The 24503-nt window shown below is 45.0% G+C and overlaps 1 protein-coding gene across 1 annotated transcript in view; it reads left to right on the top strand.

Moving 5' to 3' along the window:
- The window catches only part of SCYL1 (SCY1 like pseudokinase 1), a 1332837-nt gene that overhangs the window by 177233 nt on the left and 1131101 nt on the right, over positions 1-24503 (top strand). Inside the window, exon 6 of the mRNA XM_069207794.1 lies at positions 10892-11047. Within this exon, the coding sequence (XP_069063895.1) occupies positions 10892-11047 (156 nt within the window). The remainder of the gene's footprint in view (positions 1-10891; positions 11048-24503) is intronic.

Below are 24503 nucleotides of genomic sequence, written 5' to 3' on the forward strand. Positions count from 1 at the left end.
TCTTAGGTTTGCTGACCTGCACCCATGAATTAGTTGAGCTGTGGCTTCCTTGGACTGATCATTGTCTGTGCAAGTGCTGGCAAGAGCTCATAGGTGAGCATAAAAGGCATCTACTGAATCCACTTCCTTCTGTCTGGCCTGGTGTAATTTGAAGTGTTCCAAGTTCGGGTTGAGTTGGGGGTAGAAATTAGCATTCAGGGCTGTTGTTGCCCCATTGTAACAATTGATACCCCCGGTGGCAGGGAGATGCTGGAAAAGTTTGTTGATTTCATTGCCCCGAAAATGCAACAATAATGATCGTTTGACCTCATCATTGGTCTCACATGTGGCTCTGAAGTAATTTTCCAGCCTGGCCTTGCATACCTTCCATCCAGGGGCAGCAGTAGCAGGGTCTGCCATTTCGTTGAATGGTGCAAAGGCACCAATGGATGTATGTACTGGTGCAACTACAATGGCTGGAACTTGTTGTGCCCCATGGGCCCCATTTGCCTGTGCATTGTCCACCATGTGGGTCATAAAAATGACCCCGTGGGCCTCTTCAGTCTTGCGGCCACAAATCTCACATGCCGGGTCCCGTCCTACCTTTTTGCCTCACACTAACTGGCAGCGATCTTGCAGGTGGCTTCCTCAAGCCTCGCCATTCATCAGCCCGAGGGCAAGGAGCTTGCAGAACCCACACCCATTGCATCCATGGCACCTTTTGCCGTGACCTGGGCCGTCCCTTGTCTAGGTGCCTCAGACTGCCACCATCTTGTACATGGCTTCACTTGTGGGTGTGGTGGCCGAGGTGGAACACCAACATCTGCCACCGCACTGCTCCCTCTGGGCTTCTCCCATGCTTGTGAGAGGTCAGCAGTTGGGTCTAATACGACAGAGATAATATGTTAATTTTACTTATTGTATCCTTGCAACGTCCACTTCTGTTGCATTGTGTGCATAGATTGCCACCGCTCCGGACACTTTTGCCTTGGTACCCTTTCTTTGCAGGTATAAAAAAATCATGTATTGTCTGGGGGTGTAGCAGATAAGAGCAATCTTGTCTCTTGTAGAATTATATCAAATTTTGTTAAAATTTTTCTTTATATAAGATTTGGCATAGAGTCCATTGGCTCCCCTGAAATTCCGTAAGCACACTCTTTAGATTTTTGCTGAGCTAATTCTTATTTAAGACTGATGTTGTAGTGCTTTGGGGTGCCATGGCCTATGGTTTACACAGGAATAATATGCTTTGCACCTTTTGTTGTTAACTGCATGTTTTGTAGAAGAAATTCCAGACGGTGCCCATATTGAAGTTCTCTGTGGCACCTTTAGGACTTTGTAGGGTTGTAGATGTCAATCTGCCATCAGTGTGTTTTATGCTCCTTCTAGGTTATCGAACCAAGAATCAATTGTATCTTAAAAAATAGAGAGACATTTCATCATTCTTAGTGATACTATTTTGATGCCCTTTACGACAGTTGCAACCTTTGCCCTTTAATTAGGCAGATTATCCTCTTGCTGGTGAATGATCTCCATGTGTTCATTGGCTTCCCTTCAACTGGGGTTTTAAAGGTGATTGCCTATGTCTTTTGAGTTAGTTTCTCTTACCCTTGGTAGTGCTTTGCAGAGTTTAATAATATATCATCTGTTCAGGATATCTCCTCTGCCACGTGAATTATAATTCGGGTATAGAATTATTCTGTTATTAACCCTATATTGGGAATTCTGGCTGTGATGCCCTCCGTTTACATATCTCGTTTCTTGTTTCAGTGAGATTGGAAGTATTATGAATGGCTGGTTTCTGGGCAGGATTATTTGGGGCCAGACACAGATCTGAGTTAGTGTCCTGTAACCTGTCTTTCTTGTTTGATAGAAGTGGATGTCTATTGTCGTCTAATGCTAGTCCGCTTGCTATTGCAATTGTTTTGCCCAGATCTGTGGGATTTTCTGTACTGTTTTGGCATGTTGGCGTTAGCTACATATGCTGATCAGTTCTCCCTAATATAATTTCTTGTTACTCAGTCTACCACCAGTAAGGATGCCTTCATTGGGTGTGGTATTTTTATAGCAATGTATTCGGTTGTATGTGCAGTGTCTTGTTTGTTTCTTATGTGTTTTCTGTGTTATCTTTCTTTGGTGTGTGATCAAACATGTTTGTCTCCATATGTTGTTACATTTGGATCTGACTGAGATAATTGTTTGTCTCCTGCAGGCGTTTGAAGCCACTTTCTGATTACCTCACATTTCTTGCACTTGAATCCTCCTTCTTGTTTTTAGTCGAAACCTACCAGACAGTCAAGCTGTCTGATTTGCTGAAGACATCTTGGGAACATTTGGAAAGTGTCCCTGGAATGCATTCTGCCTATTGCTGACCATGGGTTTTGCAGTTTGTAACTCATGTTTGCTTGCTTTGAGTTTGCTGGCTTTATTTGTTTTAGGCTGTCCAGCTTGAGTTTATCTGCCTGGCAGAGCAGTGCTTGTTTAATGTATCCTTCCAAGCGCTCGTTTTCTGTAAACAGGCCTTTAAATCTTGTTCTTATCATGTCACATTTACTGTGCATTCAAAGGCAGAGGTCAAATTTCAGGCTCCGTCTTCCACGCAAGCTTGTTGGTTACTCTTCTTTCTTTGACTTCAAAATGAGAGGATTTATTTGACAGTCTTGCTGTGAAATGATACGTGAAAGTCTTGCTGTCAAAGCTCCCAACAAAATGTAAATGTCTGTAAATGAACTGTGCAGATATTTCAGAATATAATCAGAAGTAGGAAAGCACAAATTAAGCACATTTTTGCAATTCTGAAGTGTGGTGGTAGCAAATATATTAATGTGATCAAAACAAATAAATGCACTTTGCTATGCCATTTACTCACATTTTCGCTTGTGCCCAGTTAAACTGTATGTCAGTGCAAATGTAATGGTCCACTCCACAAAACTTCATTCTGTGTCACTCTAGTCTGGAACATTGCAGTCTAAGCCACTGCACTGTAAACCACTGCACTCGTGACACTGCACTCTATTCCAATGCACTTTACTCTTTACCACTCTAGTCTACGCCAGTTCACTCTATACCAATCAGCTCTACTCTAATCTGGTCTGCACCACTGCACTCTATGCCAATGTTCTCTACACATCACACTCTACCCTGCCCCACTCTAATCTACACCTCTTCACCTTATGCCACTCTGCTATGGACCACTCTACTCAATTCCACTGCACTCTACATCACTCCAATTTAAACCACTGTCATCTATGCTACTCTACTCTATCAATCTACACTGCACTCAATGTCGATATATTCTATTCTACAACCCTCTCCTCTACGCAACAGAACTCTACACCACTGTTCTCTACTCTGCGCCACTGTACTCTATGGAACTGCACTCTATGCTACTCTGCACCACTGTACTCTATGCCATTCCACTGTATGCCAGTGCACTCTACTCTGCCACTCTATTACACTCTGTCAGTGCACTCTATGCCACGCTACTTTGCATCACTCCTCCCTACGCCACTGCACTTTATGCCACTGCACTCTACGCCACTCTACTCTGCAGCACTTTTCTCTGTGCCACTGTACTCTACTCTGCACCAATTCTACTCTAAACCACTCTAATCTATGCCACCCTACTCTGCACCACTGGACTCTACACCACTGCACTTTATGCCACTGTACTGTGTACCACTCTAATCTAAACCACTGCTTTCTTAGATGCTACATTGTACAAGGCTGCATTCAATGCTTCTGCATCCTACGCCACTGTTTACACCCCGCAGCACTCTACTGTACATCGCTACATGCTACACCAATGCACTCTATGCCAGTCCACTCTATGCTTCTCCACTGTATACCACTCTACACAAATCCACTCTGCCACTCTACTCCATTTTACTCCACTCTGCACACTCCTCTCTACGTCACTTCATCCTTCTCCACTTAACTCTGTTACACTCTACTTCACTCTATCCTACTCCATTCTACACCAGTCTACTCCACTCTACACAACCCCCTATACATCAGCTTTCTCCATTCTGCACCACTCCAGTCTTCTCTGCTCTACTCTACAACGCACTATTGCATTCCTCCACACTATCTATGCCACTCCACTCTACACCACTCCACAACACTCCACTCTAGCCCAGTGACTGCACACGATTGTTTGAACCTGGATATAGTAACATGCAATAAGGATGCCACAGTTTTAAAGTATAAAGCGTTGCATGCAAACCAAAAGTATTGAGAACAGTTTGATTTCATGTTTTAATTCTAGGTGTGAAGGGCTAGTTAAATAATGCACAAGATGAAAGCAGAAATTAATGGAATGAAGTGGATTTATCTTTTTTCCAACACTTTTTCCTAACTTCTGTATGGATAAAGATTGTTCTCAATGAAAAAAATTTATACAGTTTGACTGTATTTGAGATTTCTTTAAATAAAATGTATGTAGGTGTTAACGTTTGAGTAAGAAGTATGTTCGATGGCATCTGTCGCTGTAGATACGCATGTTTTGCAATAGCTCGCCATCTGGTGTTGGGCCGGAGTGTTACAAGTTGTTTTTCTTCGAAGAAGTCTTTCGAGTCACGGGACCGAGTGACTCCTCCTTTTGTCTCCATTGCGCATGGGCGTCGACTCCATCTTCGATTGTTTTTTTTCCGCCATCGGGTTCGGACGTGTTCCTGTCGCTCCGAGTTTCGGAACGGAAAGATAGCTAATTTCGGAAGATTTTCGTCGGTATTGTTGCGTTCGGGATCGGCGTAGTTAGATTCAACACCGCATCGAAGATCGAAGAGCTCCGGTGCCCTTCGGGGTAGTTTTTCGATCCCCCGTCGGGGCCTGGTCGGCCCGACCGCGTGCTGAAGAACGCCGATGGAACGGACCCCGTTCCGTTTCTGCCCCAAATGCCACAATAAATACCCCTATACAGACCAACACTTGGTCTGTAACCTGTGCCTGTCACCTGAGCACAGCGAAGACACCTGCGAGGCCTGTTGTGCGTTCCGGTCCCGAAAAACTCTCCGAGACCGTCGAGCCAGAAGACTTCAGATGGCGTCCGCGCCGACAGCCCACCGGGAGTTCGAGGAACAAGAAGAGGAGGGATCCTTTTCGATCCAAGAATCGGACTCCGAAGGATTCGACGATACACAAACCGTGAGTAAGACGTCGAAAACCACACAGAGGAAGATTTACAAGGCCCAGGGGACGCCACTGCCATCAGGCCATGGCTCCACCCATAAATTCGGTGACCGACCGTCGGCACCGAAAAAGGCCCAAACAGTGCAGAGATCGTCCGACTCCGGTCGAGACACCGGCACGCAGCCTTCTCGGGACCGAGAAAGTGCTGGAGACAAGCCTCGACACCGAGATGCCGGTGTGGAAACGGCTCGACGCCGAGACAGCGGCACCGAAGAAGATCGACGCGAGAGGTTTCGGCCCCGAAAAAGAAAAAAGTCACCTCGGAGCCGAAAAAACACGCAGACAGGGTTTCGGTCCCGAAACAAACTGCAAGCGACCCAGCTTCAGGCTCTTATACAGAAGAGCACTCGCTAACCTCCCAAATGCAAAAGCATAGGTTTGAGGGAGAGCTACAATCAACTGATGTGGACCATACGCAAAAGCGTATTTTCATACAGCAGGGGACAGGAAAAATAAGCACCCTTCCCCCCATTAGAAGAAAGAGAAGGTTGGAGTTCCAAACTGAACAGACACCACAACCAAAAGTGGTGAAAAGAGTTACCCCACCACCCTCTCCTCCGCCCGTGATTAACGTCTCACCAGCACAAACTCCATCACACTCCCCAGCTCACACCACCATAAGCCAGGGTGACCAAGATCAAGACGCATGGGACCTATACGACGCCCCAGTGTCAGATAACAGTCCGGAGGCATACCCTACGAAGCCATCTCCACCAGAGGACAGCACCGCGTATTCTCAAGTGGTGGCTAGAGCAGCACAATTTCACAACGTAAGCCTCCACTCAGAACAGGTCGAGGATGATTTTTTATTCAACACACTCTCCTCCACCCACAGCTCATACCAAAGCCTGCCTATGCTCCCTGGTATGCTCTGGCACGCAAAAGACATCTTTAAGGAGCCGGTCAAAAGTAGGGCAATCACACCAAGGGTGGAAAAAAAGTATAAGGCGCCTCCTACAGACCCGGTTCTCATCACTACACAGCTGCCACCAGACTCTGTTGTTGTAGGAGCAGCTAGGAAAAGGGCCAACTCCCACACATCTGGAGATGCACCACCCCCAGATAAAGAAAGCCGCAAGTTCGATGCAGCTGGTAAGAGAGTCGCAGCACAAGCTGCAAACCAGTGGCGCATCGCGAACTCCCAGGCACTACTTGCGCGCTATGACAGAGCCCACTGGGACGAGATGCAACATCTCATTGAACATCTGCCCAAGGACTTACAAAATAGGGCAAAACAAGTGGTTGAGGAGGGACAGACCATTTCCAACAACCAGATCCGCTCCTCCATGGACGCTGCAGATACAGCTGCACGGACAATTAATACATCTGTAACTATCAGAAGGCATGCATGGCTCCGAACGTCTGGATTTAAACCAGAGATTCAACAAGCAGTTCTCAATATGCCTTTTAACGAAAAAGAACTGTTCGGTCCAGAAGTGGACACAGCGATTGAGAAACTCAAAAAAGATACGGACACTGCCAAAGCCATGGGCGCACTCTACTCCCCGCAGAGCAGAGGGAATTACAGCACATTCCGTAAAACACCCTTTCGAGGGGGGTTTCGGGGTCAGAGCACACAAGCCAGCACCTCACAAGCAACACCGTCCATTACCAGGGACAGTATAGAGGAGGTTTTCGGGGACAATATAGAGGAGGGCAATTCCCTAGGAATAGAGGAAGGTTTCAGAGCCCCAAAACCCCTACTACTAAACAGTGACTCACATGTCACTCACCCCCTCCACACAACACCAGTGGGGGGAAGAATAAGTAATTATTACAAAGCATGGGAGGAAATCACTACAGACACTTGGGTTCTAGCAATTATCCAACATGGTTATTGCATAGAATTTCTACAATTCCCTCCAAACATACCACCAAAAGCACAAAATTTGACAACACACCATTCCAATCTCCTGGAGATAGAAGTGCAGGCACTATTGCAAAAGAATGCAATCGAATTAGTGCCAAACACACAAATAAACACAGGAGTTTACTCACTGTACTTTCTGATACCAAAGAAGGACAAAACGCTGAGACCAATCCTAGACCTCAGAGTAGTGAACACTTTCATCAAATCAGACCACTTTCACATGGTCACACTACAAGAAGTATTGCCATTGCTAAAACTACACGACTACATGGCAACTTTAGACCTCAAGGATGCTTATTTCCATATACCAATACACCCATCGCACAGGAAATACCTAAGGTTTGTATTCAAGGGAATACATTACCAATTCAAGGTACTGCCTTTCGGATTAACAGCTGCACCAAGAGTCTTTACCAAATGTCTAGCGGTAGTCGCTGCACACATAAGAAGGCAGCAAATACATGTGTTCCCATATCTAGACGACTGGCTAATCAAGGCCCATTCGTTAATAGAGTGCTCAAATCACACAAATCATATCATACAAAACCTCTTCAAACTAGGGTTCACCGTCAATTTCACAAAATCCAAAATTCTGCCGCGCAAGGTACAACAATACCTGGGAGCCATAATAGACACATCAAAAGGAGTAGCCACTCCAAGTCCACAAAGAATTCAAAATTTCAACACCATCATACAACGTACGTATCCAACACAAAGGATACAAGCAAAGATGGTACTACAACTCCTAGGCATGATGTCTTCATGCATAGCCATTGTCCCAAACGCAAGACTGCACATGAGGCCCTTACAACAGTGCCTAGCATCACAATGGTCACAAGCACAGGGTCGCCTTCTAGATCTGGTGTTAATAGACCGCCAAACTTACCTCTCGCTTCTGTGGTGGAACAACATAAATTTAAACAAAGGGCGGCCTTTCCAAGACCCAGTGCCACAATACGTAATAACAACAGATGCTTCCATGACAGGGTGGGGAGCACACCTCGATCAACACAGCATACAAGGACAATGGAACGTACATCAAACAAAACTGCATATAAATCACCTAGAACTTCTAGCAGTTTTTCAAGCACTAAAAGCTTTCCAACCAATAATAGTTCACAAATACATTCTCGTCAAAACAGACAACATGACAACAATGTATTATCTAAACAAGCAAGGGGGGACGCACTCCACGCAGTTAAGCCTGCTAGCACAAAAGATTTGGCGTTGGGCAATTCACAACCAAATTCGCCTAATAGCACAATTTATACCAGGGATCCAAAATCAACTCGCAGACAATCTCTCTCGAGATCACCAACAGGTCCACGAATGGGAAATTCACCCCCAAATTCTGAACACTTATTTCAAACTCTGGGGAACACCTCAGATAGACTTGTTTGCGACAAAGGAGAACGCAAAATGCCAAAACTTCGCATCCAGATACCCACACAAACAGTCCCAAGGCAATGCCCTATGGATGAACTGGTCAGGGATATTTGCTTACGCTTTTCCTCCTCTCCCTCTCCTTCCTTACCTGGTAAACAAACTCAGTCAAAACAAACTCAAACTCATATTAATAGCACCAACTTGGGCAAGGCAACCCTGGTACACAACGCTGCTAGACCTATCAGTAGTACCCTGCATCAAATTGCCCAACAGGCCAGATCTGTTGACACAACACAACCAAAAGATCAGACACCCAGATCCAGCATCGCTGAATCTAGCAATCTGGCTCCTGAAATCCTAGAATTCGGGCACTTACAACTTACCCAAGAATGTATGGAAGTCATAAAACAAGCCAGAAGGCCATCCACCAGGCACTGCTATGCAAGTAAATGGAAGAGGTTTGTTTGCTACTGCCATATTAATCAAATACAACCATTACACACAACTCCAGAACATGTAGTGGGTTACTTGCTTCACTTACAAAAATCTAACCTGGCTTTCTCTTCCATTAAAATACACCTTGCAGCAATATCTGCATACCTGCAGACTACCTATTCAACTTCCCTATATAAGATACCAGTCATTAAAGCATTCATGGAGGGCCTTAGGAGAATTATACCACCAAGAACACCACCTGTTCCTTCATGGAACCTAAATGTTGTCCTAACTAGACTTATGGGTCCACCTTTTGAACCCATGCACTCCTGCGAAATACAGTTCCTAACCTGGAAGGTGGCATTTCTCATCGCCATTACTTCCCTAAGAAGAGTAAGCGAGATTCAGGCGTTTACAATACAGGAACCTTTTATACAACTACACAAGAATAAGGTTGTCCTAAGGACCAATCCTAAATTTTTGCCAAAGGTTATTTCACCGTTCCATCTAAATCAAACAGTGGAACTTCCAGTGTTCTTTCCACAGCCAGATACCGTAGCTGAAAGGGCACTACATACATTAGATGTCAAAAGAGCATTGATGTATTACATTGACAGAACAAAAAACATCAGAAAGACTAAACAACTATTTATTGCATTTCAAAAACCTCATGCAGGAAACCCAATATCAAAACAAGGTATAGCCAGATGGATAGTTAAATGCATCCAAATCTGCTACCTTAAAGCTAAACGACAGCTGCCCATTACACCAAGGGCACACTCAACCAGAAAGAAAGGTGCTACCATGGCCTTTCTAGGAAACATCCCAATGCAAGAAATATGTAAGGCAGCCACATGGTCTACGCCTCACACATTCACCAAGCACTACTGTGTAGTCGTGTTATCCGCACAACAAGCCACAGTAGGTCAAGCCGTACTAAGAACATTATTTCAGACTACTTCCACTCCTACAGGCTGATCCACCGCTTTTGGGGAGATAACTGCTTACTAGTCTATGCAAAACATGCATATCTACAGCGACAGATGCCATCGAACTGAAAATGTCACTTACCCAGTGTACATCTGTTCGTGGCATCAGTCGCAGTAGATTCGCATGTGCCCACCCGCCTCCCCGGGAGCCTGTAGCAGTTTGGAAGTTACCTTCAACTATTTATATATGTATCATCTCAACCTTAAATAGGTGCATACTTAGTCACTCCATTGCATGGGCACTATTACTACAATTCAACTCCTACCTCACCCTCTGCGGGGAAAAACAATCGAAGATGGAGTCGACGCCCATGCGCAATGGAGACAAAAGGAGGAGTCACTCGGTCCCGTGACTCGAAAGACTTCTTCGAAGAAAAACAACTTGTAACACTCCGGCCCAACACCAGATGGCGAGCTATTGCAAAACATGCGAATCTACTGCGACTGATGCCACGAACAGATGTACACTGGGTAAGTGACATTTTCATTTTAAGGCAAGCTGTGCATGTGCAATCATTTGAGCTTTGCTGGATCTACTCTTCTGACTGCATCACCTGTTTCAGAGGTTTGTGGAAAATTGTCATACCCCACTCTTCTGGTAATGGCACTTATTCTAAGGAGGTTGAAAAGCTGGCTGATTTGGGCCTTCAACTACTGTGTTGTCTTCATACAGATATTTATGGCTTACGAAGAGTTAACAAGACTGCTGTAATTCACATTTGCCTCACCATTGTATAATCCAGCACACAAGTTACAATATGATATATAACCCAGCCAAAAATTGTCTTGAAGATCCAAATTATGGATCACTAGTTATAGTGCAAGCTTTGTAAGTTTATTTCGGAGGGACTGCTGTATTAATATTTGTTGTTTTGCTATTGCTCACATGTGATTCCTGCTGACTGAAGCTTATTTTACATATATGAATAGGGACATCCTTAACAAAAATGGCTGCACTTTCAGACTTTTGCACAGTAAGCTATCCGATTTTAAAAGATTAGGTCTGTTTTAAAATCATTGTTTATTTTTTTAAATTCCTCAGATACCCAAGCTTCTTGTTCCACATTACTGTGAGCTGGTGGGAGCAAATCCCAAAATTCGTCCAAATCCTGCCAAGTTTCTTCAGAACTGTTGCAGTCCCAATGGATTCATGAGCAACACCTTTGTGGAGATCAACCTTTTCTTGGAAGAGATTCAGGTATGTATTGGTAGACTGACTACCTATCTCTTGGACAGTGCTTCCTTTGAAAATGCATTTCAGTTATTGTTTTCAGACTACTAATTCCTGGTTCAGTTCACAGCACTCAGATTTCTCAGTCACTTGCATGGTTAACCGATCAGTCCACATATTTGAAAAGCAAGCTAGTTCTTTGATCCTTAATTTTTAATGTTATAAACTGAACACAAGTATGAGAATCCCAAGGAAAAAACCTGGATCAGATGAGCTAATTATCCATGGACTTGGTAAACTTGAGCTGTCTGTTTTTCTATCCATCTTTGTCATACTTTGTTCCTTGTCTGTGGTTTGTAAGTAATGGCACTTGATTATTTAAATCTTCTGCCCCTTGAGTTTAATATTGCTTCTCTTAGCCAATTGTTTTTGTATTGTATTGTATTGTAATAGTATTTATATAACGCTTACTACCCTTGACGAGGCGTTGAAGCGTTGTTCGGCGAATAGCACACTACACCGGAACCCAACAAGAATTAGTGATGGATTAGTATCGGGAAATATGTGTACAGTTTTAGTATTGTTATGAGTTCATTTGAGCCGCGGATCTGAGAGTTTGTTAGTTAGATTGACTGGAGTAATGGAGGTGTGGAGGAGGAAAGAAATCCAGAAGTGTTAATTGGGAGTATATCCCTCATTTACTCATCCCAAAGGCTTGGGATGAGTAAAGGGGGATGGAGGAGGGGAGTTCTGTAGAAGGGTTAGGGAGATCATAGTAGCAGGGTGAGATAAATGAGGGGGAATTTAGTAGGGTTGGTTGAGAGGTCATGGTAATAGAGTGAGGTTTGGTGAGCTAGATGTGGAAGCGGAGGGAAGAGCTTAGGCAGAGTTATTTAGGAGATGAAAGTAGTAGAATGGATTTGGGATGAGTCAGAGTGGGAATGGAGGATAGATTGATAGAGACATGACATATGATGATGGGTAGATAAGTGTGATAAGATGAGAGCAGGGATTCATTGTTATCTAGTATAACAACCCACCCAGGAGCCATGCAATGACCCACGAACATGCCAAGCACAGAACAACATACACACATACATACATACACATATATATATATATATATATATATATATATATGTTCGATGGCATGTGTAGCTGCAGATACACATGCTGTGCACTGTTCCTGCCATCTAGTGTTGGGCTCGGAGTGTTACAAGTTGTTTTTTCTTCGAAGAAGCCTTTTCGAGTCACATGACCGAGTGACCCCCTCCCTTTCGGCTCCATTGCGCATGGGCATCGATTCCATCTTAGATTGTTTTCTTTCCGCCATCAGGTTCAGACGTGTTCATCTTCGCTCCGGGTATTCGATTCGGAAAAAGACTAAATTCACAGAAAATCGTCAGTATTGTTGTCGATCGCAAAACATCTTGCATCAACACCTCGACACCGGTGTATGAGGCTGGCCTGGCTTGTAGTGGGTACCAGAGGTACTTACACCTTGTGCCAGGTCCAGTTATCCCTTATTAGTGTAGAAGAGGTGTTTCTAGCAGCTTAGGCTGATAGAAGGTAGCTATGGCAAAGCAGCTTAGGCTGAACTAGGAGATATGTAAAGCTCCTACTATACCACTTATATCATATGTACAATATCATAAGAAAACACAATACACAGATATACTAAAAATAAAGGTACTTTATTTTTATGACAATATGCCAAAAGTATCTCAGTGAGTACCCTCAGTATGAGGATGAGAAGTATACACAAGATATATATACACAAACCAAAATTATGCAGTAAATAGCAAAAAGAAGTAATGCAAGAAATGTAAAGTTACAGTAGATTGCAATAGGAGCACATAGGTTTAGGGGAAACACAAACCATATACTCCAAAAGTGGAATGCGAACCACGAATGGACCCCAAACCTTTGTGAGCTTGTAGAGGGTCGCTGGGACTGTAAGAAAACAGTGAGGGTTAGAAAAATAGCCCACCCCAAGACCCTGAAAGGTAGGTGTAAAGTGCAACTACAACCCCCAGAGAGCATAGAAGTCGTGATAGGGGGATTCTGCAAGGAAAACCAACACCAGCAATGCAACAACAGTGGATTTCCAGACCTGAGTACCTGTAAGACAAGGCAACCAAGTCCAAGAGTCGCGACAGTGTCGAGAGTGGGCAGGAGCCCAGGAAATGCCAGCTGAGGGTGCAAGGAAGCTGCCACCGGATGGAAGAAGCTTGGTGTTTTGCAAGAACGAATAGGACTAGGAACTTCCCCTTTGGAGGATGGATGTCCCACGTCATGAAGAAGCTTGCAGAGGTGTTCCCACGCAGAAAGACCGCAAACAAGCCTTGCTAGCTGCAGTGGTCGTGGTTAGGGTTTTTGGATGCTGCTGTGGCCGAGGAGAGACCAGGATGTTGCCACTTGGATGAGGGGACAGAGGGGGCGCCCATCAAGTCAGGGAGCCCTCACAGAAGCAGGCAGCACCCGCAGAAGTACCTGAACAGGTACTTAGAAGAAAAGTGAACTGGAGTCCACCTGAAGTCACAAAAGGGAGTCCCACGACGCCGGAGGACAACTCAGAAGGTTGTGCACTGCAGGTTAGAGTGTCGGGGACCCAGGCTTGGCTGTGCACGAAGGAAATCCTGGAAGAGTGCACAGGAGCCGGAGCAGCTGCAAATCACGCGGTACCCAGCAATGCAGTCTAGCGTGGGGAGGCAAGGACTTACCTCCACCAAACTTGGACTGTGGGAGTCACTTGGACAGAGTTGCTGAGTTCCAGGGACCACGCTCATCGTGCTGAGAGGGGACCCAGAGGACCAGTGATGCAGTCTTTTGTTGCCTGCGGTTGCAGGGGGAAGATTCCATCGACCCACAGGAGATTTCTTCAGAGCTCCTGGTGCAAGAAGGAGGAAGGCTACCCCCAGAGCACGCACCACCTGGAAACAGTCGAGAAAGCCGGCAGGATGAAGCGATACAAGGTTGCTTGTAGTCGTCTGGCTACTTTGTTGCGGTTTTGCAGGCGTCCTGCGCAGTCAGCAGTTGATCCTTTGGCAGAAGGTGAAGAGAGAGATGCAGAGGAACTCTGGTGAGCTCTTGCATTCGTTATCTACAGAATTCCCCAAAGCAGAGACCCTAAATAGCCAGAAAACGAGGTTTGGCTACCTAGGAAGGAGGATTGGCTACTAAGAGAGGTAAGAGCCTATCAGAAGGAGTCGCTGACGTCACCTGCTGGCACTGGCCACTCAGAGCAGTCCAGTGTGCAAGCAACACCTCTGAATCCAAGATGGCAGAGGTCTGGGGCACACTGGCGGAGGTCTGGGCACCTCCCGTGGGAGGTGCAGGTCAGGGGAGTGGTCACTCCCCTTTCCTTTGTCCAGTTACACGCCAGAGCAGGGCTGGGGGATCCCTAAACTGGTGTAGACTGGCTTATGCAGAGATGGGCAGCATCTGTGCCCATCAAAGCATTTTCAGAGGCTGGGGGAGGCTACTCCTCCCCAGCCTTCACACCTATTTCCAAAGGGAAAGGGTGTTACACCCTCTCTCAGAGGAAATCCTTTGTTCTGCCTTCCTGGGCCAGGGCTGCCTGGACCCCAGGAGGGCAGAAACCTGTCTGAGGGGTTGGCAGCAGCTGCAGTGGAAACCCCGGAAAGGCAGTTTGGCAGTACCCGGGTTCTGTGCTAGAGCCCCAGGGGATCATGGAATTGTCTCCCCAATGCCAGAATGGAACTGGGGTGACAATACCATGATCTTAGACATGTTACATGGCCATGTTCAGAGTTACCATTGTGACTCTATACATAGGTAGTGACCTATGTATATTTCACACGTGTAATGGTGTCCCCGCACTCACAAGGTCTGGGGAATTTGCCCTGTACGATGTGGGCTAGTGCCAGGGTGCCCTCACACTAAGTAACTTTGCACCCAATCTTCACCAGGTGAAGGTTAGACATATAGGTGACTTATAAGTTACTTAAGTGCAGTGCTAAATGGCTGTGAAATAACGTGGACGTTATTTCACTCAGGCTGCACTGGCAGGCCTGTGTAAGAATTGTCAGATCTCCCTATGGGTGGCAAAAGAAATGCTGCAGCCCATAGGGATCTCCTGGAACCCCAATACCCTGGGTACCTCAGTACCATATACTAGGGAATTATATGGGTGTACCAGTATACCAATGTGAATTGGTGAAATTGGTCACTAGCCTGTTAGTGACAATTTGGAAAGCAGAGAGAGCATAAGCACTGAGGTTCTGGTTAGCAGAGCCTCAGTGAGACAGTTAGGCATCACACAGGGAACACATACAGGGCACATACTTAAGAGCACTGGGACCGTGCCTGGCAGGGTCCCAGTGACACACAGACTAAAACAACATATATACAGTGAAATATGGGGGTAACATGCCAGGCAAGATGGTACTTTCCTACAACCGGCGAAACACACCTTCGGTTGCCCTTCGGGGCTCCAGCGCCCATCCAGGGCCTGGTCGGCCCGAACGCTGAAAGCGTCAAAGCATCATGGACCGGACCCAGTTCCGATTTTGTCCACAGTGCCACGCCAAGTATCCCTACACAGACCAACACCGGGTCTGTTTTTTAAAACTAGACACGTAGGGGAATCCAAGATGGGGTGTCTTGTGAGGCTCTCACGAGGTCCTGGTACCCAGAATCCTTTGCAAACCTCAAAATGTGGCCAAAAAAAAAACTTTTTCCTCACATTTCGGTGACAGAAAGTTCTGGAATCTGAGAGGAGCCACGAACTTCCTTCCACCCAGCGTTCCCCCAAGTCTTCCGATAGAAATGGTACCTCACTTGTGTGGGTAGGCCTAGCGCCCGTGACAGGAAACTCCCCTAAACAACATGGACACATCACGTTTTCCCAAAGAAAACAGAGCTGTTTTTTGCAAAGTTCCTAGATGTGGGTTTTGGTCTCTAGCTCAGGCAGCACCTAAGGAAACCTACCAAACCTGCACATTTTTTAAAACTAGACACCTAGGGGAATGCAAGATGGGGTGTCTTGTTGGGTTCTCACCAGGTTCTGTTACCCAGAAGCCTTAGCAAACCTCAAAATTTGGCCAAAAAAACACTTTTTCCTCACATTTCGGTGACAGAAAGTTCTGGAATCTTAGAAGAGCCACACATTTCCCCCCCCACCCAGCGTTCCCCCAAGTCCCAGATAAAAATGGTACCTCACTTGTGTGGGTAGGCCTAGTGCCCGCGAAAGGAAATGCCCCAAAACACTATCTGGACACATCAAAATTATCAAATACAAAACTACCTGTTTTGTAAGGGAGTGGGAGGGCACCTGCGTTTTTGGTCCTGGGCTCAGAATGCATCTAGGGAAACCTACCAAACATAGACATTTCTGAAAACTAGACACCCGAGGGAGTCCAGGGAGGTGTGACTTGCATGGATCCCCCAATGTTTTTTTACCCAGAATCCTCAGCAAACCTCAAATTTAGCTAAAAACTCACATTTTCCAACATTTCTGTGTGTGATCACCGCACCGGGACAGATGTCCTACCACCCAACGTTCCCCTCAGTCTCCCAGTAAAAATGATACCTCACTTGTGTAGTTGGGCCAAGTGCCCGTGACAGGGAAGAGCCAAAAACATGTTGAAATTGAGGGGGAAACCAAAGCAGGTCCAAAAGGGCAGTTTGAAACAAAAACATTTTTAGGCTGACAAGTGCAGCAGAATTTTTATCGGTATAGGTGAGACACTGCTGGGTGGTAGGAATTTTGTGGATTCCTGCAGATTCCGGAAGGTTCCATCACAAAAATGTGAGAAAAATGTGTGATTTCCAGCAAAGTTTGAGGTTTGCAGGGCATTGTGGGTAGGAAAACGGTGCGGGTGCATGTGAATCACACCACCCTGGAATCAACCAGGTGTTTAGTTTTCAGATGTGTCTAGCTCTTGTGGATTTTGCTACATGGCAGCGTCACAAAGTCCAAAAAGTGGATCCCTCACCATTCCAATTGGGACGATTTTGAGAGTTAGCCAAGCCCTGATGGCCCAAATGTAAAACCAAAACCCCAAATAATCAAATATCCTCTTGCTTGCCATGGGATAAGATGTTTTAGTGTGCGGGGGGGAGAGCTGAAAGACTGTTACCCCTTCAGTTTGGGGTTGGGGCATAACTAGGCCCATACTAGTTGGTGGCCACCACCCCACTTTTTTATTTTTTTTAATTCCCTGGCATCTTTCTGACAATCCGCCCCAAGCCCCTGGGGTGTGGATCGGGGGTAATTGCCCAATCTGCCCACTGGTGGGCAGAACATCTTTAGCCTCATTTATTTGGGGTGGGGGTATGGCCATACCCCCACCCTCTTATTTTGGGGAAAAAAACAAATTCTCTGGTCTCTGGTTGTCTTTCTGCCCCCCTTCGGGGCAGATGGGCTTTCCAAAAATAGTCTAATCTGCCCTCAAGGGAGACAGATATGGCCAACAGTACTGTGCCCCCATGGGGTGCTAGTCACGCCCAAGGGGCTGCCCCCCAAACAAAACACACACATACACACACACACACACCAATCCCTGGTGCTTAAGTGGTTTCTGCCACCCCCTAAAATAAATATGCCCCCTCCCCCAGGGGAGCAGCCCTTGCCTAAGGGGTCGCTCCCCTTGCGTGAAATTGGCGCAACAAAAAAAATCCCTGGTGCCTAGTGCTTTCTGCCCCCAAGGGGGGCAGAAATGGCCTAAATTAAATTTGCCCCCCCCAGGGGAACGACCCTTGCCTAAGGGGTTGCTCCCCTTAAGTGAAATTTACACAAAAAAATAAAACTCCCTGGCGTCTAGTGGTTTCTGCCCCCCTTGGGGGCACATTGGCCTAACAAAAATAGGCCGGGCAGAAATGACCTAAATACAATTTGTCCCCCAGGGGAGCGACCTCATATATATATATATAAAAAAAACAAAAGTAAACATAAACCAAAATATATCCCTGGTGGCTCGGGGTCCCTGCCCTCCCCCCCATCGGCCTAATTGATTGAAATTCTTTATTTTGGCGGTTTGCCCTAAAAACATGCATAAAAAATACATTCTACAAAACAGTACACTAATGAATATAGAATTATGTATTACTAACATAAAAACAGTAAAAATGAAATTCTCATAAAAGACAGCAAAGACTAATCGATCTCTAGTCTTCTAAAGTACTCCATTTCTTATATACCCTATATTGCTTGTCACAATATATTGCTACGGCCATCTCTGTGAGAGTTTTGTTAGCTCCACGTAATTAGCTTATAAATCCTTAAAACCTTTTCGGCATTTAAAAACACCAGTTTAAAACATTTATACCCCTCCTACACTACCACCAATGCTCATTCAGAGCATGGCATGTATGTTAGCTATAGAACTAACCCACTGTCGATCCTCATAAAGTGGCAGTGCAACAATGAGCCTATCAAGGGCCTTACTTTACCAGAGTACTTAAACTTCATGTGGAATGGCTCCCCACCCCCTCGCATGCCCCCTCCCGAGCCAGAGCCCTCTCTCTTCTGATCCACACACCCAGGAGAAAACGGCTCATAGGATAGACTAAAGTCTTGTCTGTACTTGCAAACTGGCCTAAGCCACCGCCGCCTTGAGGCTCGATGCCCAGGGCAGACAATAACAATATGATTGACCGTTTCAGGCTTGGATTTACACAAGGGGCATAAGATAGATGGCCGATTTCCTTGACACGTGTCTGGGTAATTGGCCCTGAACTGGGTGGGGGAACCTTTGCTAGTGCAAGGGTGCCCTCGCACTTAGTAACTTTGCACCTAGCCTTCAGTAAATTAAGTTTAGACATATAGGTGACTTATAAGTTACTTAAGTGCAGTGAAAATGGCTGTAAAATAGTGTGTGCACTATTTCACGCAAGCTGCAATGGCAGACCTTTGAAAGGGTTTGTCTGAGCTCCTTATGGGTGGCAAAACAGCTGATGCAGCCCGTGAGGATCTCCTGGAACCCCAATGCCCTGGGTACCTAGGTACCATATACTAGGGACTGATAAGGGGGATCCAGTGTGCCAATTGAAATTGGTAAATGAAGTCACTAACCTATAGTGACAAATTTAAAAGCAGAGATCCCATAAGCACTGAGCTTCTGGTTAGCAGAGCCTCAGTGACAGAGTTAAGCACTACTGACAACACACACCTTAGGCCACAAACTATGAGCACTGGGGACCTGACCAGCAGGATCCCAGTGAGACAGGCAAAAACATACTGACATAGAGGCAAATATTGGGGTAACATGCCAAGAAAGATGGTACTTTCCTTCAGCGTGGCACCTGAAAAAGGCACTGCTGCCATAAGGAACTTGACACAGCGTCAGGGGGCAAAGAAGTCCCTCCTGGGAGGACCTCAGTCAAGGACAAAGCACAGTACCCACTCTAGAGGACCTAGTCGTACCCATAAGGCATGCTGGGAGGAGGTCATCCTGTACAGCGAGACAAGGAGCCCCAAACCAGGGAAAACCAAAAGATTGGTGCCCCCACCCCCCCCAAGAAGTACTGGTAGTTCCTATTTAACCTGTCCCATGAAATCTCCTTAGCTGGACATCTGGGGCAGACCAAAACCTGGGAGAGGGTAGTCACTTTTATCTCTGTATCTGCCTGGGAAGGTCATGGAGGTTTGTTGCTTATGTGTCATGTCCAGGTTAGTGGCAAGGCAGGGGGCAGGCCAAAGGTTTGGACGAGTGTTTTTTTAATTTTTTTATTTGCCTAAACCAGTGGTGCCCAGTGAGGCTCCTATAGGGCTGGTTCATTTGCATTTTTTTCAGAGTATGAAAAGGATTCAAATATGTGTTTTTCATGGGAATCCAAGGTAGGTCCAGAACCATGTCAGAGTTTCTTGATATGCACATAAGATAAATTATGTAAAAAATAATTTATATGGAACTTATTTACATAGTGGTTACCCTGCAAGCCTGTCATGGATCCTGCATTCCCAATCCTTAAATGGACATGCCTGTTCTATAATGACATGCAATAAAATGGCTAAAAAAACTCAACATACACCTATTATATGTATATAGCACATAATAACCGCAGTGTAAAAAATGAAATAAAAAAGCTGCTGTGTGGTGCACTGCTTCCTGTGTCAAATCCTGTTCTATAACTTGGCCACTCACTCTATTAGCTCACGAGGTCACCAACGTCTCTCCTCTCTTAGGGAGGAGAATGCTGACAGAGGCCCAAAGCAAACATTTCCAGCAAGAAGAAAAAATCATGTGTTCAAAATGTTTGAAAAGAAAGTACTTTACGCCCATACGAATTATGAAGTGAAAAGATATCCAGTCCATAGATGCTATGAAGCAGCCATGGCTTTGCAGCCCGAGCTGCAGATGACTGTTTCAGAATGCAAAGACATGCAACTAGCAAATTAGGCCAAACGTCTGTGTACAGAAGCAAACAAAGACTGTCTGACCACAAATCACCAACTTCATTTTAAATGTCAAGTTAGAATTACAGAAGCAAAAGAGTAATGCAAATATTCACAGGGAGGAGGGGGCATTGGGCTGCCACCCGGCCTGGAGTCATGGCTCCTCCAGTTATATTCTACGCTTGTATGTGTTTTTTCCAGACACAAGGGGCCACATTCAATAAGAAATCCTACAGTCTTAAGTTTACTCCTGCATTAAGGGTGATATTTTCAATTCTGATTTGGGAATTCTCAAAGAATTCCAGAGGTAATCCTGGGAGCCTGCAACAGTCACAACTTTTCGGAAGTACTCATAATCGTAAACAGCTACAAATACATAACTGCTCATGGAAAACATTTTAATATGCGGAAAAAATGATCACAAAGACATTTATCTTTTCTGATATTTTCTGCAGTTTTCCACCAGAAAGATGTTTTTCCTGATGGAGAAGCCAGATCTCCTACAACTCCACAAATTTTACAGATGTTTCCTTTCATTCTGTTACTGAGAAATAATTTACTCTGGTCTGTAACAACAGTAAGTCTCTAAACATTACCAGGCTGAGAATGCTTGTGAGTAGTTACCAATTCATACATTCGTCAGTGTGCATAAACTCTCTATGGCATCCCCACCGTGGAATGTACTTTCCACACCCATGAGAGCAGATTTACTCCACCCTAATGTTACATAATACAGATGTTTTATTATGTGTGTGTAAATTGTGTTATAAGCTCAAATAAACTCATATTCCACTTTTGTAAACTAAGCCATTTACACAAGTAACTTTAACTTGTGCATGCAAATGACTGTGAATTGGACAATAAGTCCTGTGGGGCACAAAAGCCCAACTTTCTGCTGCCCGGGAAATCATTTGACAAGTACATTTCATGGTGCCCAGTTAGGTGCTTGGAAAAGGTTTCTGTTCAAAATATACCTACAGACCAGGATGTGGACATCGATCTAGCCAAGGGTGGCCACTGTCCACGTCACTGTTGTGGTACTGGATATCGCAGTGGTGGTGCCTTGTGTTATATCACACTGATGCTTGGTTCTTTTTCCGGTTTTGACACAGTATGATTGTGTGGCACAGCCGTAAATGAGAAATCACACTGACCTTTTCCAGCTGGCAAGCAGCTCTGTGTGAAATATAATATCGAATACAGTATTCTGAGACATGGTGAAGCACATTCTGCTCCATCGTTTTTATCTTGTTTGTGCCATTACAGGCTGGGACAAATCATGTGAGAATTAATTTGGCCTAGTCATTCAATGGACATTCTGTGGGAACAGCTGGGCTAGCGAGCGGTTCAATTTTCAGCTCCTCGGGCAAAATAGAACTGTGTCAGTGGTGCAGTCCTCATATAGGTTTTTAAGGTGAATTGGCAATAAGTTCACCTAACCACTAGGTGATGCCATAAGGCACCTTCCTTACGCCACAGGGCTTGGTTAGACCATATACCCTCTGAAGGAGAACTTGTGCATCCCCAAATGCAAGAAATATAAAGCATACAGCATTAATGTACTTCTGGCGTGTAGTTGTAGAACACATAATGAGAGTAAGCTAAGACAGTCATGTTCCTCTCAGGCAGCGACTCCGCTCTGACCTCTCTTAAAGTCAAAGAAGATGTCCAGAAATAGTCTGGTCATGTGACAGGAATATTTGTGTGTATTGAAAATGCAGTGAACCGCTGCTCTGAAACAGATCAATGTTTTTTTTTTTTTTTTTTTTTTAGTCCTCATGTGTAACAAAAGACAGACAAGAGAAGCCACAGCATGCCCCAGCCTTGGTCATTGCTCTGGTACTCCAGCAACACTAAAGGAACGAGCGGCCCCCATCAGCCTTAGGGGAGGGGCAGAACTAGTCCACTTCCATCCTCCTAGCTGTTCGGTCTTAAGACTAAATCATTGGACTCTTACCAGAATCAGATCTCAGGAGTTAAATCGGGTGGTATCTAATTAATTCACACTATTGTGATGCCTGGAGGAGATGGTTCTATAGAAAGCCAAAAAGGGTTCCCACATTCTAAGGCACCTATCCGAACCATTACTACAATCTAAGTCAGAGATTCTCTTAGCTGCCAACAGCCCATCCCTGTGGGTAGGGGGGAAACTAGAGATCCACTTAATGCATATTTCCCGCCGGGCTATCAAAAACAAATTTAAAAATAAGATACCTCTGAGGTCTCTCCAATCTGTTGTGCAAACTCCTCTCGGCAACCTCATATAGCCCAAATACAACCATTGGTAGAGTTATCTCATTACGCCTATTTATAATAGACAAGATCGAATTGCCCACTTGTTCCCAGAAAATATGTATCCCTGGGCACTGCCACCAAAGATGCATATCATCAGCACCCTCTAAATCACACTTCAGGCAATTGATCTTTCCTTGGATAGCTATTTTATTAAACCTTTTGGGGGTCCAGTAAGCCTGGTATACAGTAAACAAGTGGTTCCACCCCAAGCGGGCAGGTTTAACCACAGATCAAAGAATCTTCGTAGAGGCCTGCCAGTAGTAAAGAAGTTCTAGGGAAGGAAAAACAAGATCCCATCCCTCTGTAGTGGGGGGGAGAAGATGCATCTTCAGCTTGTATGAGTACCCAGCACCACTTTGAAACCTCTTTTGTTTGGCTCTGTGGACCAGTGATTTCCCTCTCCCAAGCTGTGGAACACCCAGCCCCTGGTTCCCTATGCATCCAGCCTTTAATCTGCACATATTTAAATCTGGACAATTTAGCATTACTTGCTTCAAATAGAGATTCCCAAGAACTAAAGGAGCCCCTACTAACTAGCTGTCCCCACTGCGTTAACCAAGCTTTTCTGGGTTTTTTAGAAGACCAGATAAAACTAACTAATTCCCCCTGCAGTTTCCTTAGTCATTCAGTTTAAAAAGATAATGGGATAGCATTACAAATAAATTAGAATTTTGGCAGTACCACAATTTCTATTAGATTTGTTCTGCCTAATATAGAAAGACGTAAATGTGACCTTTGGACGAGTAGCTTCTTAGTTTCCCTAAAGCGCCACACAAAATCACTTGGGCCATCTCTGCCATGTTCTTGACCGCTTTAACCCCGAGAAATAGAATTTCGTCTTTCTCTAATGGGTTATCTTGAGGGCCATTCCAGGTCATTAGTTCAGATGTATCTACAGGGAGTGCAGAATTATTAGGCAAGTTGTATTTTTGAGGATTAATTTTATTATTGAACAACAACCATGTTCTCAATGAACCCAAAAAACTCATTAATATCAAAGCTGAATATTTTTGGAAGTAGTTTTTAGTTTGTTTTTAGTTTTAGCTATGTTAGGGGGATATCTGTGTGTGCAGGTGACTATTACTGTGCATAATTATTAGGCAACTTAACAAAAAACAAATATATACCCATTTCAATTATTTATTATTACCAGTGAAACCAATATAACATCTCAACATTCACAAATATACATTTCTGACATTCAAAAACAAAACAAAAACAAATCAGTGACCAATATAGCCACCTTTCTTTGCAAGGACACTCAAAAGCCTGCCATCCATGGATTCTGTCAGTGTTTTGATCTGTTCACCATCAACATTGTGTGCAGCAGCAACCACAGCCTCCCAGACACTGTTCAGAGAGGTGTACTGTTTTCCCTCCTTGTAAATCTCACATTTGATGATGGACCACAGGTTCTCAATGGGGTTCAGATTAGGTGAACAAGGAGGCCATGTCATTAGATTTCCTTCTTTTATACCCTTTCTTGCCAGCCACGCTGTGGAGTACTTGGACGCGTGTGATGGAGCATTGTCCTGCATGAAAATCATGTTTTTCTTGAAGGATGCAGACTTCTTCCTGTACCACTGCTTGAAGAAGGTGTCTTCCAGGAACTGGCAGTAGGACTGGGAGTTGAGCTTGACTCCATCCTCAACCCGAAAAGGCCCCACAAGCTCATCTTTGATGATACCAGCCCAAACCAGTACTCCACCTTGCTGGCGTCTGAGTCGGACTGGAGCTCTCTGCCCTTTACCAATCCAGCCACGGGCCCATCCATCTGGCCCATCAAGACTGACTCTCATTTCATCAGTCCATAAAACCTTAGAAAAA

Source organism: Pleurodeles waltl, chromosome 9 (assembly GCF_031143425.1).
Source record: "Pleurodeles waltl isolate 20211129_DDA chromosome 9, aPleWal1.hap1.20221129, whole genome shotgun sequence".
NCBI lineage: Eukaryota > Metazoa > Chordata > Amphibia > Caudata > Salamandridae > Pleurodeles > Pleurodeles waltl.